At 44.1% G+C, this 18,768-nt stretch overlaps 1 protein-coding gene across 3 annotated transcripts in view; it reads left to right on the top strand.

Moving 5' to 3' along the window:
• STAMBPL1 (STAM binding protein like 1) overlaps nucleotides 1-18,768 on the top strand; it is a 48,791-nt gene that overhangs the window by 10,959 nt on the left and 19,064 nt on the right. For all 3 annotated transcript variants that reach the window (XM_032430339.1, XM_032430341.1, XM_032430340.1), the window contains exon 2: nucleotides 14,632-14,714. In XM_032430339.1, the coding sequence (XP_032286230.1) occupies nucleotides 14,685-14,714 (30 nt within the window). In that variant the 5' untranslated portion in view covers nucleotides 14,632-14,684. The remainder of the gene's footprint in view (nucleotides 1-14,631; nucleotides 14,715-18,768) is intronic.

Below are 18,768 nucleotides of genomic sequence, written 5' to 3'. Positions count from 1 at the left end.
TTTGCCTGTTTTTATTCAACTCTATCTCTTTCTTATTTTTCTGCAAATGCTCCCTATGCTTTAGAAGCGATAGATGTTATAACTGTCACAAGGGATAGGAACTCTTTTCCTTTTGTTGTCCTTTTCCTTTCTGAGGGATTTTTAAGGTACTAATTTTAAGGTACTAACTGAGCATTAAAAACAATGCTTTAAAATAATGTCAGACTTTAAAAAAATTAAATCATGTCAGACTTCCAAAAAATTGCAAAAATAGTACATGGAATTTCTGTATACCTTTTACCCCCCCTTTCCCCAAATATTAACAGCTTACATAATCACAGTAGTTATCAAAATCAGGAAAGTAATACTGTTACATTGTTACTGTCTAATGCACAGGTCTTATTCACATTTCCCCAGCATCCTTCTGGTCCAGGATCCCCTGCAGGATTGTGCCTGGCATTTAGGTGTCTTTTCTCCGAGTTCTCTTTTGATTTGAAACCGTGCCTCAGTCTTTCTCTGTCTTTCATCATCTTGACACTTTTTAAGAGCGATAGCCAGTTGTTTTATGGAAACTCTCTCCATGTGGGTGGGTCTGACATTTCTTCATGAGCGTGTGTGTGCGTGTGTGTGTGTGTGTGTGTGTGCAGTGGCAGATTGGCTGTGGACTTCAGGGAGGCGGCAGACACAGGGGGGCTATTGCCCGGTTTTGGCAGGGGGTTGTGCAATTGATTAGATGTTGGTACCGTTCACTCAGTTTCCTCTGTGCGAGTCAGAAGCACCACCATCTGCCGTTCCAGCGCCAGCATTGACAGTATCTTTGCCTGCTTTTGTCCCAGACCTCAGTATGTCCGCTTAACTTCCAAGGTCTATGTCTTTTCCTCAGAATCTCCCTCAATAACTATTTATCCTTCTTCAGTCATTTCACCACTCAGTCCAGATCTGGGGTACCTTATCCACAATTGCCTCCTATCCTGTGGAGGGCCAGTTCCTCTCCTCTATGATTTTATCCATTGCTGCTAGACCTTTTTTTTCCCCCTTTCAGCTTTATTGAGGTGTAATTGGCAGAGACCAGTTTAATTTAATAAATATGTACTAAGTGCCTAGTTTGGCCAGATCACCTTATGGGGCAAAGTTGTGAGTTAAATAAGAAGCTAAGTGCAATCGAGGAGTTTCAGGGCCATTCCGCCTAGTGGTAAAAGGAAACTGTAGCCTTGTCTTACTCCTTACAAAAAACTAATTCCACACAGATCAAATGTATTTATTCAGAAATATCCAACTGTAAAAGTACTGGAAGAAAAGATAGGTGGACATATTTTAGGAAGTTTCTTTGGCATTAGTGGGTTTGAGGACCTTTAAAACCCAGATCCCGTAAAGAAGAGATGGAACCATTTAAGAGGCTGAAATGTAAACACTTTGTACAAAAACTAAACAACCTTCAACCAAAAATGCCACCTAAACTAAGAAATGTCAAAGGGAGGATGGAAATAGAAAATTTGCCATTCTCAGACGCCATACTAATCATTGTTCAGGCAAGAATCATCTTGGATGCTACAGTTAGTGGGCCGAGGTGTATTCGCAGATTCTCGAAGTAACTCCCTAAAGATACTTTGTAATTATGAAGGAAAAATTAGTATCTTTGCAGGGAAGAAGCCTGGCAGACATGATTTAAAACAAGAGATCAAAGTTGACATGACCGATAATGGGGCAAAACACTGCCTCCCTTTGCACTGAGGAAGACACGTGGTTGTTTCTGAGGTATTGTTTTGCAAAAAAAAAAAAAAAAAAGTGTATAACTGTCTCTGTTTCCTGTATTTTGTCTTTGTAGCAGTTCCCACACGTCTCTGCCTCACCCTGCCCCTAGCAGAATGTTCGTGTTGTAAGATCGGATATGATCTGTCTCTTAGGTCACCATTGTATCACTAGCTCCTAGCACAGACTGTCGTTAATAAATAATGTTGTACAAATAAATGAAGGGCTGGATTTCCTTGGAGCCAGCAATATTTGTAGGAAAGATGCATTTAGCCGTGGAACGTACCGAGTGAGAAATCACAGTTGGGTGTCCTGGTGGAAGGGTATGGAAGACATTTGAAGACACAGGGCGAACGCTCGGATGAAGCATCAGTCATGTCCTATGGCATAAAGGTATGTTAACGGGAAAGACAGAAAATTAATAGTTGAGATGCAGGGTGAGGACAGGTGTGGGGGGACACCTCCACTTCCTAGAGGTCTAGGCAGGAGCTCCTTCTGCGGTAGGGAATATGCAGCTGGTCAAGGCCAGGCTTTTAGGAGGTCATTTGTAGCCGTCTTAGGGCAGTTTTATCTGATGTGAGCCTCGGATTTCCATGTGCATCAAGATCTGCTGGGCTGCTTGGTAAAAATAGAGATTTGTGGGGCAATCTTCTCAGAAAATCTGACTTGGTGGCATCTGGAAATCTGTTTTCTTGTGGCAGGCGCTCTCTTCCTCTACCAAGTCATTACGGTGCAGGTGGCCTGGGAACCACAGTCAGAGGAAACTCCACGTAGAGGAGGGGGATGTCCGTGACAGGGCGGGAAACTAGAAAGCGGGTGAGTGGTAAGCATGCAGGCGCAGAAGCCAGCCGGGCCCCTGCTAACCACTTTGGCAGCGTGAGGGGCTCATTCAGCATCTTTAAATGGACTGCCTGCCAGGCAAGACTATGGAAGGACACAGCCAATTTTGTTTTGGTCCGCTGCGTCGAAGAGATTGTCTAGTACAAAACCGAAAATGTGATCGCCGCTGTCCACGGGAACGTGTCAAACTGTTACAATTCCTGTGGTCGGGGAGCATTGGAGAAAAGCTCCTTGAGAAGTATTCGAGGACAGCTTTTGCTTTTGAGTAGTAGTGCTGGGCTCAATTCATCTTGGTCATGGACCGTCCTTAGGAAATCTATGAAAATTAAATAAAATGGATTCATAATGCCCAAGGACTGACCTTGTATCTCTGAGCTTCAGGCAACTGGCAGGCAAGAAAATGAGGTTATTTTTAAAATTTATTCTGACTCATTATGCTTCATCGAATTAGATAACTCCTGGATAGTATTTTGTTACAAGCTTATTGCAGCAAAAAAAAGGGAAGTATGTTCAAGTATACATTAAAGCTTAGTGGCTTACGGATGGCTTAATTTTTTTTTTTTTTTTGGATGGCTTATATTTAGAAGGCATAATTTCCAGGAAATTTTAGTACCTCAACAGCAAAATAACAAAATTAACATGCTCGTATGGTTTTAGGATGACAAAATAATTGTGTACAAAAGTGAGTTTCTCCCTGATACCTCAGATTCATTTTCTAAGTGTTTTATGATGCATATTAATTGGATCATCTCATTAAGAAAAAAAAAAAAAAACAGAATCCTAAATCAGCACATTTATGTGCATGTGAAATGCCTTTTGAAAACCACAATTTAGAACTTACATTAAAAACCAGCACATAATTGAATTGAACTGAGTCTTGGTAGAATAATTATGTGTTTGAATTTCTCAACTCCATATTCCAGGTGGTCAATCCACAGACTATAAAACAAGTGAAGGGAATGAATGCTCTTTTCTTTTTTTGGCATAGACAAGATTATGAATCAGATATTTGTAATGCCGAACTGAAATTTCCTTTCTCTCTTTTCTCTGCTTAAATACATTTGCTGAAAAATCACGAAACATAGAAAACAAGGAACAGTCCTCAGGAAGCTAGAAGTGAAGTGGTATCTTAATTCTAAAGATGGTGAAAGTAATGAGATAATAAAAATAAGTACAGAAATTAATCAGATAAGGTTGCGAGGAAAAACTAGCCCAAAAGCTGATTCTTTGGAAATCATTGATGAAGTAGCTAAATTTCTGACAATGTTAACCCAGAAAGAAAGAAGAAAACCCACAAATAATTAATATTAGGAATGAAAACTATAATTATAGACCCATTAATTATTTATTTATTTTGGAAAGCTTTTATTTATTTATTCATTTGAGAGAGAGAGCAGGGGGTGGGGGGAGGGGCAGAGGGAGAGGGAGAGAATCTCAAACAGATTCCATGCTGAGCATGGAGCACAACATGGGGCTTGATCTCACAACCCTGACATCAGAACCTGAGCCGACACCAAGAGTTGGACGCCTAACCGACTGAGCCACCCAGGCACCCCATGACCCATTAATAATTTAAAACATCTGAAGAGAACACTGACTATCTGCATTTGACAAACAGATAAAATGGGGGGAAAATAGAAAATCTGAGCTACTAAAATTGACTCCAGGAGAAAGCAGAAAACCTGAGTAATACAATAACCATTAAAACACTCCAGTCAGTAGTTAGAAGTTTCTCATAGGGACGACTGGGTGGCTCAGTCATTAAGCGTCTGCCTTCGGCTCAGGTCATGATCCCAGGGCCTTGGGATCGAGCCCCGCATCAGGCTCTCTGCTCAGTGGGAAGCCTGCTTCTCTCTCTCCCACTCCCCCTGCTGTGTTCCCTCTTGCTGTGTCTCTCTCTGTCAAATAAATAAATAAAAAATCTTTAAAAATAAAGGAGTTTCTCCCCAGTTGCCCCACCCCCCCACACCACCTCCATGTATATTCCCTGGGTCAGATGATTTTAAAGGCATGAACTTTCATTTCTGCAGTAAATCCTATCATTCTTATCCAAGCCCCAAGGATCTGACTTTGCCCTGATTTCACCATCAACTATCATGTGCTGCTTGAGCTTGAACTCGGGAATCCTATGCACTTAGTTCTGAGTCCCTGCTCCACCCCTTGCTCAGGTTACTTATCTATTCTGGGCTCTTTTTTTTTTTTTTTTTAAGATTTTATTTATTTATTTGACAGAGAGAGATACAGCGAGAGAGGGGACACAAGCAGGGGGAGTGGGAGAGGGAGAAGCAGACTTCCTGCAGAGCAGGGAGCCCGATGTGGCGCTCGATCCCAGGACCCTGGGATCATGACCTGAGCCGAAGGCAGACGCTTAACGACTGAGCCACCCAGGCGCCCCTATTCTGGACTCTTGTTTCCTCATCTGTAACATGCAGATAATGGTGTGGTCATTTGTTAGCACCAAGCATCGTGCTCTATGTTTTATAGGCATCCACAGCCTTTTCCTTACTTACTGTTCTCAACCCCACTTTGCAGCTGGAGAAGCTGCCATCCTGCATTTAGTGGTTGGAGTCAGAATATGAACCCAGGTGGTCTGACCCTGGAGGTTGCACATTTGATCTCTAGGCTCAAATGCCCCCTATCTGTTCAGGCTTTGGTGAGGGTTAGCGGGTTATTCCAGTTAACCAGGGAAGGAAAGCTTTCTGTTCATAGTCATTATGATGATGATAGCTCTTTTGCTATATTAAAGGATATATAGTGCTACAATAATCCCTCACCTGCCCAGAACTCACCTTGCTCTTATCTAGGAGACAGTGGAGGAAAAAAAAAAAAGTAAGAAAATGGTCTTTGTGTAGCCAGTTTGGAAATCATGTAGCACCTTCACTATAATCAGCATACGGTTTACTCACAGGGGGACCCCTTGAGATCCGTGTCCAGTCTAAACTTTAATTTTACAAATAAGTGTAAATTATTTCATCAGTGAGCTAAAATTAAAAGGATAGAAAGACAAGTTAGAGGGAAGTTAAATAAAGCAGTTCTTTTTTAATTGATTTTGTATATAAGAGCAAATGAGAAATGGAGCAAAGCATTGCTATGGGCAGGTACGTTGAAATACGGTTGACTCATCAAGAAAGAGTTAAATAGTAATTACATTTTAATCAAAGAAGAATGTAATATCTTGGAGATATTCAAAAATGGTTAAATCTTACAGAATTCTATTATTATTATTTTAGTGATACAGAATCACTACTTTTTGCCATTGGAAGGAATTACATAGCTGAAGAGTTCATTATGTTGCCAGAGAAACCCTATATCAATAAGGCAATATCTTACAGAATCCTGGGAGTGTCCCAAACAATGGCACTTATATCTTATATGGTAACAGCAGTTCAGAGGAGGATAGTTGTAGGGTAAAACTCGGCACCTCGGCAGCCTCAACAAGAATCCCGCCTCATTCCACCCTTTGGCACACCAAGAGTTTCTCAGGCTTGACTCCCGTGTTGCAAGATGGCAGTTGCATTTCAAGTCTTGCATGAAGACACATGTCCAGCCGATGAGAAGGCACATACATATTCTCCAGAATGTCTCCTGGTATTAGAGATGAAAACCTCTCACAGAGTCCTCCCAATAGTATTCCCCCTTTTGGTCCCATTGTCCAAGATTTGGTCACTTACCAACTAGCCAACTAGTCCTGAGTGCAAGGGACACTGGGAACGGGAAGGTCTCTGGTGAGGTTAGCGCCTGCTGGCAAGGAAAACATGGCGGGCATGGGGGGCAAGTAGTTGCTGGGTGGATAACTGAGAGTGTCTGTCAAAAACTAACTGCAATGAAGCAAGTCCCTCCACATCAATCATCTCTGATCTCTGTAACAGAAATCAACACTGGGGGACAGAGGCAATTAACCTCACTTCCCTAATCACCTCATGTGAGAAGGGGCTGGTTTTCTTTGATTTTTCTACTGCGTGCCAGGAACTGTAATAGAACTTCTATTTATTACCTTATGTTTTACCTTACATATATCTCTCTTATATATTTAAGTTCAGTCGAGTTCTTCTGGAAAGGTGTTCTTTCCCCCTATTTAATAGAGGAAGATTAAGTACACAGAGAAGGTTATATAAGATGTCATAGGGGCGCCTGGGTGGCTCAGTCGGTTAAGCATCTGCCTTCGGCTCAGGTCATGAGCCCAGGGTCCTGGGATCGAGTCCCGAGCCAGGCTCCCTGCTCATCGGGGAGTCTGCTTCTCTCTCCCTCTCCCTACCTGCTTGTGCTCTCTCTCAAATAAACAAATAAAATCTTAAAAAAAAAAAAAAAGATGTCGTAGCACTCCCAACTCATAAATGGTGGAAGTTGGATTCTCCTACAGGTGTATATGGCCCCAAAGCCTGAGCCATTGGTGCTAAAGGTCCCCAGCCATTTCATTCTGGTGTCAGGACAAAAATGCTATTATGCTATGAGAAATAATTACTTTATGGCCAAAATGAGACTTGATAGCTTTCAATGTAGCCTAGACTTACCTTGAAGTAATTTAAAACATGCATCAGAGTGGTAATTTATTTAATAACCTTTCCTGTAGCAACTGCATTCTTGCTGATTGATCAAATCTAAACCACACTATTGTGGTATGTTTAACCTGGACTATCCCTCTAGGGCTAAGAGACGAGCACCTGCCATCTGGTAGGTGCTCCCATATGGTACTTACAAGTATAGGGGGAAAATGCAATAAAACTATTTCTAATATTCTTATCCAGTTTCATATTTATCTTCTCAATGGTTTAGTACAAATAAGGTGTTATCTTATATGTAAAGGCATATTTATTTGTATCAGCTTATTTCTGATTTGCAGATATTTACAGAGAAGAATAAGAGAAAGTAATCTTTGGTTTTAATGTCTGAATTTTTAAATCTTTTGAAGTGAACAGCACGTGTGGGCCTAGGTCATTTCGTTCCTGAAGCCAGTCCCAACCTGCAAGAGAGTGACTTGGGAGATGCTCCTCTCTGCTCGTGTCCTTTAAGGCATGAGAATGACCCTTTACCTCCTTTTCTCTAAATCAGATGATGACACTGTAGCTCACAGCCTAGCTGATGATCACTTCCTTTATTTATCTCCACCATAGTAAATTGCCCCATGTCGTTCCTGAAAAACATGAACTCTAACCCAGTGGGGACAGGAAAGGCTGCTGGTCGGCCAGTTAGAAATGATAGCCCAGGAGGTGGCATGAGGTGCTCCCAGCCTGTGTCACCGGCCAGCAGGGTGCTCCTGCTTTTCCAGTTCACCCCAGCAGTCTGGTCCGAGGGAGTGCCAGCGAGCAAATGCCACGCCCGGGAGCTCACCTGGCTGCCTCTTCTTTGTGCTGGCTCTCGGAGGAGACTGCTCATTGCCCGCTGGATGCCCCTGTATTCTGGAAAATATGGTTGTGTGCATGGAAGTGGGTCAGAATTCTGAGCTTAGCCACAAAAAAAAGCACACACACACACACATAGACGCACACACACACAGACGCACACAGACACACACAAAAGAAAGTTAAGGGACTTAAAGTAAAAGGTCATGAGATAAACAGTGTGCTAGGCGAGATATTTTCTTCTTCATTCTTGGCATTATCTGCAGCTGGTTTTTCTTTTTATTTATTTATTTATTTGTTTTTAAGGATTTTATTTATGTATTTGAGGGAGAGAGAGAGCACAAGTGGGGTGAAGGGCAGAGAGAGAAGCAAACTCCCCGCTGAGCAGGGAGCCCCATGTGGGACTCAATCCCAGGACCTCGGGATCATAACCTGAGCTGAAGGCAGACGCTTAACCGACTGAGCCACCCAGGCGCCGCAGCGGCTGGTTTTTAATGCAAAAGCAGCCTCATAGAGCTGCTTTCACATTGCTTTTGGGGGGGAGGAGCAGTTGAGACTTGGAGAGAGCCAGTTGGGACCCCAAATTCAAAAGGAATTCTGCTATTGGGCTGTAAATCTGTGGGGACAGAGGGAGAATAAACTCTCACAAACTCAGAGCTGTGAGGTGTCAGCTAGGAGAGGGTTCCTGCCCCCTCCCAGGCCACTCATGAGCAAGACCCACTTTCTGTCCCATCTGCCCTGGGCATGGTTGGGAATTGTTCCATTGCTTCCAGGAGGTACCCCTTCGCTGGACAGGAGTTGGCCTGCATGTGTTCAGTGTGAATATATATGGTTTTGACCAGTTCCCCAAGCCCTTGAGTGCCAGGATTCATGGAAGGCAGACACTCCCCCTCTTCTTCTTTAAAAAGTCCTTGAAAGAGGAAAATGGTGTGTCTGTGGAAGCTACAGAGAGGAAAAGGGGCTGGAGGTCCAGGCAAGAAGACAGGGGGCTCTAAAGCAAAAAGAACTCTCGAGAGGTGTGCTACAGGTTAAATGTATCTGTGGGCCGTGGTTCAGATTTATGAAGTCACAGAAATGTGGGCTCCCCTGGGGTGGAGGGAGGCTAGGGAGCAAGTTGAGATTGAAGCCGGTGTTCCTGGTGAATGTTTGCAATTGGTTGTGGGCCACTCCAAAGTGATGAGCCCGGTTGTGCAGGAGGGAGGGGAGCCTGGGAGGGTCCAGGAAGGATGAGCGACAAGTGGACGATGCAGCCAAGACTCCCAGCCAGGCCGGCCGCAGAGGCTGCCTTTGTTCTTCGTGCGCCTCGAACCTCCGCTTCCAAAGGGAACTTAGGTGTTATTGGTGCATGATGCTGAGTACTTCCCGTCCGCCTTTGGCATTCTCTGCTATTTATTTCTGATCCTCCAAATTCCAGTGTTTATCTTATCTTTAACACCTGAAGTCATCGTTGGCCTGCTTCCCACGATGCTTGCTGATGAGCGAGGAGCTCCAGAACATGGTGCGGCCAGTGTTGGGCTGGCCGGCCTCCTCCAGCCAGCTGCCTTGCTCTCTTTCAAGCACGTGGTGCTTCTACCCCAGGGCCTTTGCACCATCTCTCTCCTCTCCCTCAACTCCTTCAAGCCCTTGCTTCATTTTTGGCTTCAGGTAAGACCTACCTTGAAAATTCCGTTTCATACTGGCATCTGCTGCCCAGCCTACCCCCTCCACAGGGCCTCTCGTTCCCTTTGCTCTTTTTCTTTTTTCAAAAGCACGTATTACCTTCTAACTTATGATACAATTTATTTAAAAGATTTGTTGTTTATCTGTCTCTTCCGACTAGAATGTAAACTCCACAAAGGGGAGGAACCTTTGCCAATTCTGTTCATGTCCCGCATGCTTGGAACAATGCCTGGTATATCCTAGATGTTCGGTTGCTGTTTGTTGAATGAATATGTGACTGAATTAATGAACAGACGTGTGTTAAGAGAATTAAATGAGCTATCCATAAGTTCCTGAAGGCTGGTGCATTTGGGGGATGTATTTTAGCACAGATTTAGTGCCAAACACTTACCAAGCGCCTGGGAATGTGATGGGGAGTATACTGTAGACTTTAAGGAAACTGTTTCCTCATTCACACAACAAATACGTACGAGTAGCAGGCTCTGTTCTAAACTCAGGTTAGAAGATAAAAACAAACCAATGTCCCAAGTACTGGGCCCAGTGGTGCCAGATCCTCTGATTTTTTTTTTTTTTTGAGAAGCTAAAACCTGAATTTTTATATGAAACCTCCCGATTTTTAAATATTGATAACTCACTTAGAATTTTTTAAATTTACTATAACAACCAAATTAAACATTTATAACAATCAAATGTTGCCTTTGGGGCTGTAGCTTAATAATATCTGAAGAAGTGCGAAACTTCTGGCTGGGCGTGTGGGATCTCCCAGGTTGGGCAGGATTTGGGTGAGTTGTGAGGTCACGAGGAGGGAGGAGGATGTTTCTGCTACTGTCTGTCCCCGGAGCAAAGACGTGGACGCAGCACAGCCGAGTGCTGGGGCGTGGGGGGCATGATGGAGGATTATCGGTACCGGCCACGGTCTCCCTTGGGCCACGCTGCCTCATCCTTTCTAGGTTAAACCATTGCATTTGTCAGGACGCAGGCCCAGCTGCCTAAACAAGACACAGTATTGCACAAGATAGACGTTTGTGTCTGTCACGGTCTGAGCGTAAGCAAACTGGAGTGCTTCCTTTCTCTTCTTGCTTTGCTCTACCTCGTGCTCCTGACCGGCTCCCCGCACCTGCTCCGCCACATTCCAGCCGCCAGGAAGGGCCGGGGTGGGTGAGACCGGGTCCCTTTCTCTAGAGGGCACGATCCAGACTTTGATCCCAGTACTTCTGTTCACACCCCACTGGCAGGGCTTGGGGACACGGCCACGTCTAAGGCCAGGACAGGCTGGAGAATGTAGGTTTTTACCTGGGTTATATATTATCAAAAAAATTATATTTTTCTACTAGAAAAAGAGAGTGGATATCACAGATATCAAGCAGTATATGGCATTTGCTCTTCTGGGTCTCAGGTTCTGTTGAGGTCGGGCACCTCTTACAGTGCCCTCAGTTTTTTTGGTTTGGTTTTGTTTTTAAAGATTTATTTATTTATTTATTTATTTATTTATTTTTAGAGAGAAGTGGGGGGCAGAGGGAGAGGGAGAGAGAATCTCCAGCAGACTCCCCGCTGAGCCTGGAGCCTGACGCGGGGCTCGATCTCACAACCCTGAGATCACCAGCTGAGCCGAAATCAACAGTCAGACAGTTAACCGACTGAGCCACCCAGGAGCACCTGCCCTCAGCTTTTTAAATTATTTTAGCAGGACTCCAGTAGCGCCAACGGAAGGTGATACTCAACATGTATTTTTTTCTCTTTTAGATTCTTCTGGACCACACTATTTGTGTTTAGATTGAAGTCACATGGCGAGATTTTGTTTTGTTTTGTTTGTTTGCGTAGTTGGTCTAGAGCAGTGTTTTTCAAATGTCTTGGTCTTGGGACCCCTTTGCACTCTTAAAAAGTACTAAGGATACTAAAAAACTTTGCTTATGTGGGCTATATGGATTTATATTTACCATATTGAAAATTGAAACGGACATTGACAGGAATATGCAAATAAGCATTCAGTTAACTTGGACCCTCTAGAAGTCTCCACTGCAGAATTGTGACATATTGATAGTAAAGGAGCAAATAACGTTTGAGTGATATTATGAAAATAATATTGACCTTGCACACCACTTAAAGGGGTCTTGGGGATCCTGTACCACACTTGGATAGCTACTGGTCAAGAGAACATAACTGGTTATGTTGACTTAGGTGATAGTTGGTGTTGAAACTGATACATGCTAAGATTAGAGGTTAAAAAACAAATTAAGACAGGACCACTGCCATTGAGTAGTTAATGGTCCAAAGAAATAAGTTGACCGACCGATCTATAAACGTCTTTCATCTTAGATTTGAGGGGAGTTGGTTTCTATTTCTGAATTATAAATAAATTTATGTGTGGGCGTTAATAGTGATGGGTTTGCATCTATGGCAAATTAATAAAATCTGGTGTTCAAGATATATTGAATTATACATTTTGTACATTCAGAAGCTCATTACAGAGAAGTTTGTTTGAGTCTTGTGCATGCTTATCATTGTTTTGGGCCACCCAGGCCGGCCACCCGGTACCTTTTCTCACTGGGCACATCCCACCGCCTCCTGTGGAAGTGTCAAGTGCTAGGGGTTTGCATTTTTCCGGTGCCAGGCTGCCGGCATGTGACCTAGGCTCTGCCAGCCACGCACCCCCGTCCCATACTTTGAACTAGAAACTGGTGACATCAAGCAAGACGTGGCCGCTGGTGGTGGTGCTGGAAGCTGGGGGGCCCCCCTCCCCATCAGACCAGTGCTGCTGAGTGATTTGGGGGGGTGTTTCTGGTTATGTAGCCTCCAAGCGCCATTTCCCTGGCCCTCCTGGAAATCTGTGATCTTTCTACTATCCTGTGAATTCAAGAGTCAGTGCCTTCGCTTGCAACTAAGAACCCTGCTTGATGCGTTCCCTTCACTTGCAACTAAGAACCCTGCTTGATGCGTTCCCTTCACTTGCAACTAAGAACCCTGCTTGATGCGTTCCCAAAGACAGCATCTCTGCAAGTATTGTTTGGAAACCTCGTGTATCAGATTTACCTGGGCCACATCCTAACCATCAGTGCCGATTGGTGGGCTGACAACTGATGGATTCAGATTCTAGGAATCTGCATTTTAAATAAGCCTCAGGCTTGCGTAACTTTTAGATACAGTAAAATTTAAGAACCGCTGTTATAATGTTTTTAATTTTAAAAATTATTTGTCTCCATTTAAGGATCTGAGTAACTCCCCAAAAATAACTCTAGGCTTTCACAAGACCCTAGTCAATGACTAACTAGTGTTTCGTTGTCCCCTTCCCTCCCTTCCCCCCACCCAGCCCCAAATTCCCCATAAGCCTTTTTGTTCTGTCTCTTTAACTGTTTTAATGTCTTTCTTTCTTTCTCTTCCTTCCTTCCTTCACTCCTTCCTTCCCTTCCTCTCTCCCTTCCTTCCTTCTTTTCTTTTCTTTTCTTTCCTTTCTTTCCCTGGTTTATTTCTTCTTACTGAGGGCTGGTAATTCCCCAAATGAGGTTGCCTACACTCTGTGACACCAGAACACCAGAATTAATTAGGGTTTTAAGCTACACTGTGACTGTGGCACTCCCCAGGTCATTTCTTTCCCAGCCATTTCTGCAGCCTGCAAGCTTAGATCTCCCTGTTTATTCCAGGCATCACTAGAGAGGATGAAGGGGAAAGATGAGCACATGCCACGTGACTTTCCTTGGAGGGTTTCTCAGGCATGGATTCAGGCCAGAGAAAAAGCAGGAAGGGTTGAATGATCTACATGTGAGATTTCTAGAATCACAGAATGCTGTGATCTGAATGAATGAATGTAGGTTAAGCTCCTCTTGTCATAAATGAGGAACTAAAGAGAAGATGTGCCCAGCATCACATAAATGATTTAGTGGAGTAAAAGGCCAAAATGAATTTAGAAGAAGTGGGAAGTGGTGAATGCAGAGCCTGACCTGAAGTAGCATAAGAGAGGAGAGTAATTAATATTCATGGAGTGACTATTTGAACTTGAGCACATTCACGTAACCCTGAGCCTCAGTTTCTACAACTGCAAAATAAAGATTCTAATAATAGCTGACACGTCTATAATCTTGACTGTGCTAGGAACTATTCCAAGCACTTCATATGCTCACTGATTTCATCCTTACCACAAAAATATGACATAGATCATATTATTTCCCCCACTGTCCCTTGCTCAGGATCTCACAAGGCAGCAATGGAGGTGCTGACCAGGGTAAGGGTCTCATCTGAGGCTCGGGGTGATCTTCCAATCTCACATGATTACTGGCAGAATTCATTTCCCTGTGGCTGTGGTATTTATGGCAGCTGAGTCTTCAAGGCCAGCAGGAGACTGTCTCGGTCTTTGAAAGGCCTCCCCTGATTAGACCAGGCCCACCCAGGATCATATTTCTTTGGATTGCTTCAATCCAGCTGGTTAGACAGCTTAATCTGTCTACAACATCTCTTCATCCCTGCTGTGTGACATAACGTAAACATGGGAGTAGTATTCCATCACCTTTGCTGTGTTCTGTTGTTTAGAAGTCAGTTACAGGTCTCCTCCACACTCAAAGTGGGGGGGGAGGGGGAGGTTACACAAACCCCTGGATACCGAGGGAAGGAGTCAGAGAGCTGTCTTATAATTCTGCCTTCCACAGCTAGTAAATCTCAACCTAGGCCCAGACGGACTCCAGGTGTGGGAGTCCATGGCCCCAGTATCCAGGCTCTTCACCGTTAGGATCTTTCTCCCTTTGAACAAAGTAAACCCACTTTATAACCTCGCATGGAGTTCTGAGTAAGAAAACCCCCAGAAGACACACTGGGTGCTAAGCAATAGTGTATTCTCGTCACACCCCTGCTTTAAAATGTCTGCTCTTAAGGCCTGCTTTTAACCACCTGCCGTTGTGTATTTTCAGGAAGAGATTTCCAAAGTCTCTGTAAAAACTCAGGTTATATAAGTCATTTCGATGTGTTTATATTCTGAGCCAGAAATAACCCTGGGGTTTGAGATTTGAGACTCGCGTTCTCAAAAAAAAAAAAAAAATTAGATAAATAACCGTAGCTCTGCTTTTTGTCTTTGAAACAGATGAAGTGATTGAGAAGAAACAGTGAACACCTTCGTTCTGTGGAAAGGACAACATGGATCAGCCATTTACTGTGAATTCTCTGGTAGGTAGCACCAACCGGTACCCTACATATGGCCTGAAAACCCGGAAAGAAGAACAAAAACATAACACATGTGAAATGAGTCACCGTTACTTCACGAAGTTGAGCACTTGTCGCTCCTCATCCATCTGTGGGGTCCTCTCCTTTGAGGAAGTGACTAATAAAGCCATCTTTGCTAGAGCTAAAAATAATTCTTTTTGTCCACAAAAGCGTGAAATTTTAATCTCTCTGGTTAGATTCCAGGAGTGTGGGGGAGGGGAACTTCAGAATTGACTTTGTAAGCAGGGACTTCAACCTCTTTGTGCTTCAGCTTCTTCACGGATAAAAACTGGAAGCTTCCCTTGTGTGGTAATGACCGAGGGAGACGTTCTATATACGACACGCAGATGTTACTTTGGGATCCGGCGTAAAGGTCTGCACACTTGAAATTCTCGTTCTTCTCACTTTGCCCTTTAGAACCCAACACGGTCCGTGCCTTCTCGAGCTACATCTTAGAAGGAACAACATGCCCGAGACGAAATAACAGGAGCCCTGGGATCACAGAGACATATTATGAGTCCCAGATCATTCTCTGGGTGAGAATGTAGGCACATTATATAACCTCCATGGCCCATTTTTGTACTTTGCACATTATGACAGTTGGGGACAATATTTTTGATGTTCCCAGCCGATTGTGGGGTCTTGATCAAAGGAAGCTCTCACGACCGTTAGCCTTCTCCTGACGACCAGCGGTATACTGAATACCTGCACTCGCAAAGCTTTAGCCCCAGATCATAAGGAAATGGAGGGGGCGCCTGGGTGGCTCAGTCGGTTGAGCTTCTACCTTCGGCTCAGGTCGTGATCCCAGGGTCCTGGGATCGAGCCCCGCATCAGGCTCCCTGCTCAGCGGGAACTGATGGATTCTTCTCCCTCTGCCGCTCCCCTTGCTTGTGCTCTCTCTCTCTCTCTCCGTCAAATAAATAAATATATAAATCTTAAAAAAAAACACAAAGAAATGGAGGGCCTGGTTCTTGCTCTGAAATAGGTTGTGACCCCCGTCCTCCTTGCCAGGAATGTCCTTCACAGATGCTCAGTTGCTTTGACAGGAGGAGGAGCGGAGAACTGTAGGGCCTTCTTCACTTTCCGACCCCATGCTGTCGGGGCACTGTGGGGGAGTAAAGGCAGCCCCCTTTCCCACCTGCAGAGGAAGGGATCATCCTTTTGGCACGTCTTAGGTGTTTTCTAGAACATTAGGTAGCAATGATTAAAATGTTAGTGGACATGTCACTGTAAAATGAACACTAAGGCTTTTTCATCTGGAGATTTTGTATTTTGTAAGGTATCACAAACCCAACATTATAGATCGATGAAGACATGAGGCTCTTTCCCCATTTACTTCTGAAATCACTTTTGCTAATTTGGGAAGGATAGGACCATTCAGGAGAGCAAAAACAAATCTTACTTTTACTTCCTGGTAAAAAGATAATCCAGTTACAATCACGTTGCACCTGTTTCTCTCTTCCTCTTTTATTTGGTACATGTTTTGATTATCGTCTGTGCTGCAAGGAACATGCTACATCCTAGGAAACAGGGATGGATGGACACTGCACACAAATAATTGTAATTCAGTGCAGACTGTAGAGTAATAAAAAGTGGGCAAACTACTTTTGCACGTTCAGGAGCCTGGAAACCCTCTTTGGAAAAATGTGCTAATTTCCATAGTTTTTTTTCCCCGATCATTTTCTATGTCATTGACGCCTTCACCTGTGGTCGAATAGCAGCATTTTCCTTGAGGGCTGCTGGGCGCTCTGGGTGAGGGAAGGGCGGGCTGCGGCTCAGACAAGGCACACACTCAGGCCTGAGGCTCAGACGTCACAAGCTTCAATTCCTGCTTCTGAGGAGGGGAAGCCTCCAGCGGCTTCTCAGAAATTAGAAAGTCTTTTTGAAAATGAGAGGAGCAGCAAGACAGGGTTAGGCTAGAAGGAAATGTGCCTTCATGTAAGGTGAGGTCACTGAGGCAGGGCTGGGGGTTATGTTCAGTCACACCTCTCTGTTCTCAGAATTCTGGACCAACGGTAATTGACTGAAGATGCCAAGGTCAAAAATCCAGTGTACGCTTTATTCTTTATCACTTGGCCCTGGAGACAGATTCTGGGAGACTAGTAAGTCTCCTTATCCCTTCCGCTCTAAATTGAACTGGCCATCCAATCGCAGGAAGGATCGCTGGAGACTTCAGCACCAGGAAGCCCAGGCCCTGAGAGCCTCGTCTTGGGAGAAGGAAATGGGGAGGAGAACAGGTTTATGCCTCTCTGGTTGGTTATAAATTTCACCTTTGGAAACAAGAATCAGGGCGCCTGGGTGGCTCAGTGGGTTAAGCGTCTGCCTTCAGCTCAGGTCGTGATCTCAGGGTCCTGGGATCGAGCCCCGCATCGGGCTCCCTGCTCCGCGGGAAGCCTGCTTCTCCCTCTCCCTCTGCTGTTCCCTCCTGCTCGTGCCCACTCTCTCAAATAAATAAATAAAATCTTAAAAAAAAAAAAAGAAAGAAGAATCATTCCAGGTCTCTAGGGTTCTATCTGTTACAAAATTGCCACCACAGTGGACCCCAGGGCATCGGAAGATTCATTGCAGCCTGCCCTGACAGCTTGGATCCGTCATTCATGGCCAGACTAAAACCATTCCACCTGTGGATTTCTTTTTTAACTTTCTACAGACCTTTTAATCAAATGCGCTGCCCTTGACTGACAGAGGCCGACTCGGGGAGCTAAATTTGCTCTGGGCTAATTCCATTCCTGTTGATCAAAGGTGGCTAGAGGTGTCTAAAGCAGCGTTTCTCAAACTGCAGCATGCATCAGTGCCTCTGGGAACACCAGTTGAAACATGGGTTCTTCAAGCCTGCCTCCAATCTGTAGATGCCAGGGGATGCCTGTTGAGAATTTGTACTTTTTTTTTTTTAACATTTTTTTTAAAGATTTTATTTATTTATTTGACAGAGAGAGACACAGCGAGAGAGGGAACACAAGCAGGGGGAATGGCAGAGGGAAAAGCAGGCTCCCCGCCGAGCAGGGAGCCCGATGAGGGGCTCAATCCCAGGACTCTGGGACCGTGACCTGAGCCAGAGGCAGATGCTTAACCAACTGAGCCACCCAGGCGCCCGGGAATTTGTACTTTTAAGAAACTCCCAGTTGAAGCTGATACTGCTGGACCATGGACCGCACTTGGAGAAGCAGTGGTCTAAAGCTGGGGTCAGCAAACCATGATCTAAGCGCCAAAGTCACCTGCTTGTTTTGAAAACATTTTTGAAAACAGAGCCAGGATCATTTGCTTACGCTTGTGGCTGCTTGCGCATTGGCAGGGCTAAGTAGTTGTGGTGGGGACTCTAGGGCCTGCAAAGCCCAAAATGTTTGCTATCCGGCCTTCAACAGAAAAAAGATTTGTTGACTTTTTTGCCTTTCCGAAGCACTGAGCTTTTCATTGAATCATTGAATAATTATCCTGAATGCATACGTTCTGTGTTTCCCCAAATGTGTACAGATGCTATTTTTATGAATAAAGTACAAATGTATGTCTTAATATCACTGCCACATAATTGTACCCTGAACCCTAAAGGAGATTTGCCCCCAACACAGAGGTGTGTCTATCCTAGAGATACATGTCTTCTTGGTGTCTGGCCCATGTGTTTCTGCACAAAGATTGCACTTTTATGGTATCATTAACTCTTAGGAAACGCTTTCCTTAGGGACTGGTGTCGGGTATTTAGTGCAGAAAATACACCTGTAATTTCAGTCCTGTTCATTTCTTATTTCTACTCAGAGGTTCCATTTTTGCTTTTTCTTAGTAATGATTTTCATTATTTTCTCAGTCAGGGACTAATTAACCATGCCTGTTAATGTACTATAATTATTATGTGCAGGTCTAAGAGTCTTTTTATTTTAAAAAGAAATAGGGGGTATCCTTGAAAAGGACTTACTGGTGAGGTTTCGTTCACTTGGTGAAAAAACAGGTCCTAAAAGCTTCTTATTAAACTGGATATATTTATAGTGGAAGAGAATTGAATCCTTAGAGTAACTTTTGAATGCAG

The sequence above is a fragment of the Phoca vitulina genome, unplaced genomic scaffold (genome assembly GCF_004348235.1).
Source record: "Phoca vitulina isolate PV1807 unplaced genomic scaffold, GSC_HSeal_1.0 scaffold43, whole genome shotgun sequence".
Taxonomy (NCBI): Eukaryota; Metazoa; Chordata; class Mammalia; order Carnivora; family Phocidae; genus Phoca; species Phoca vitulina.
Note: the sequence above shows the minus strand (reverse complement) of the source record. Positions and strands in the feature narration are given on the sequence as shown.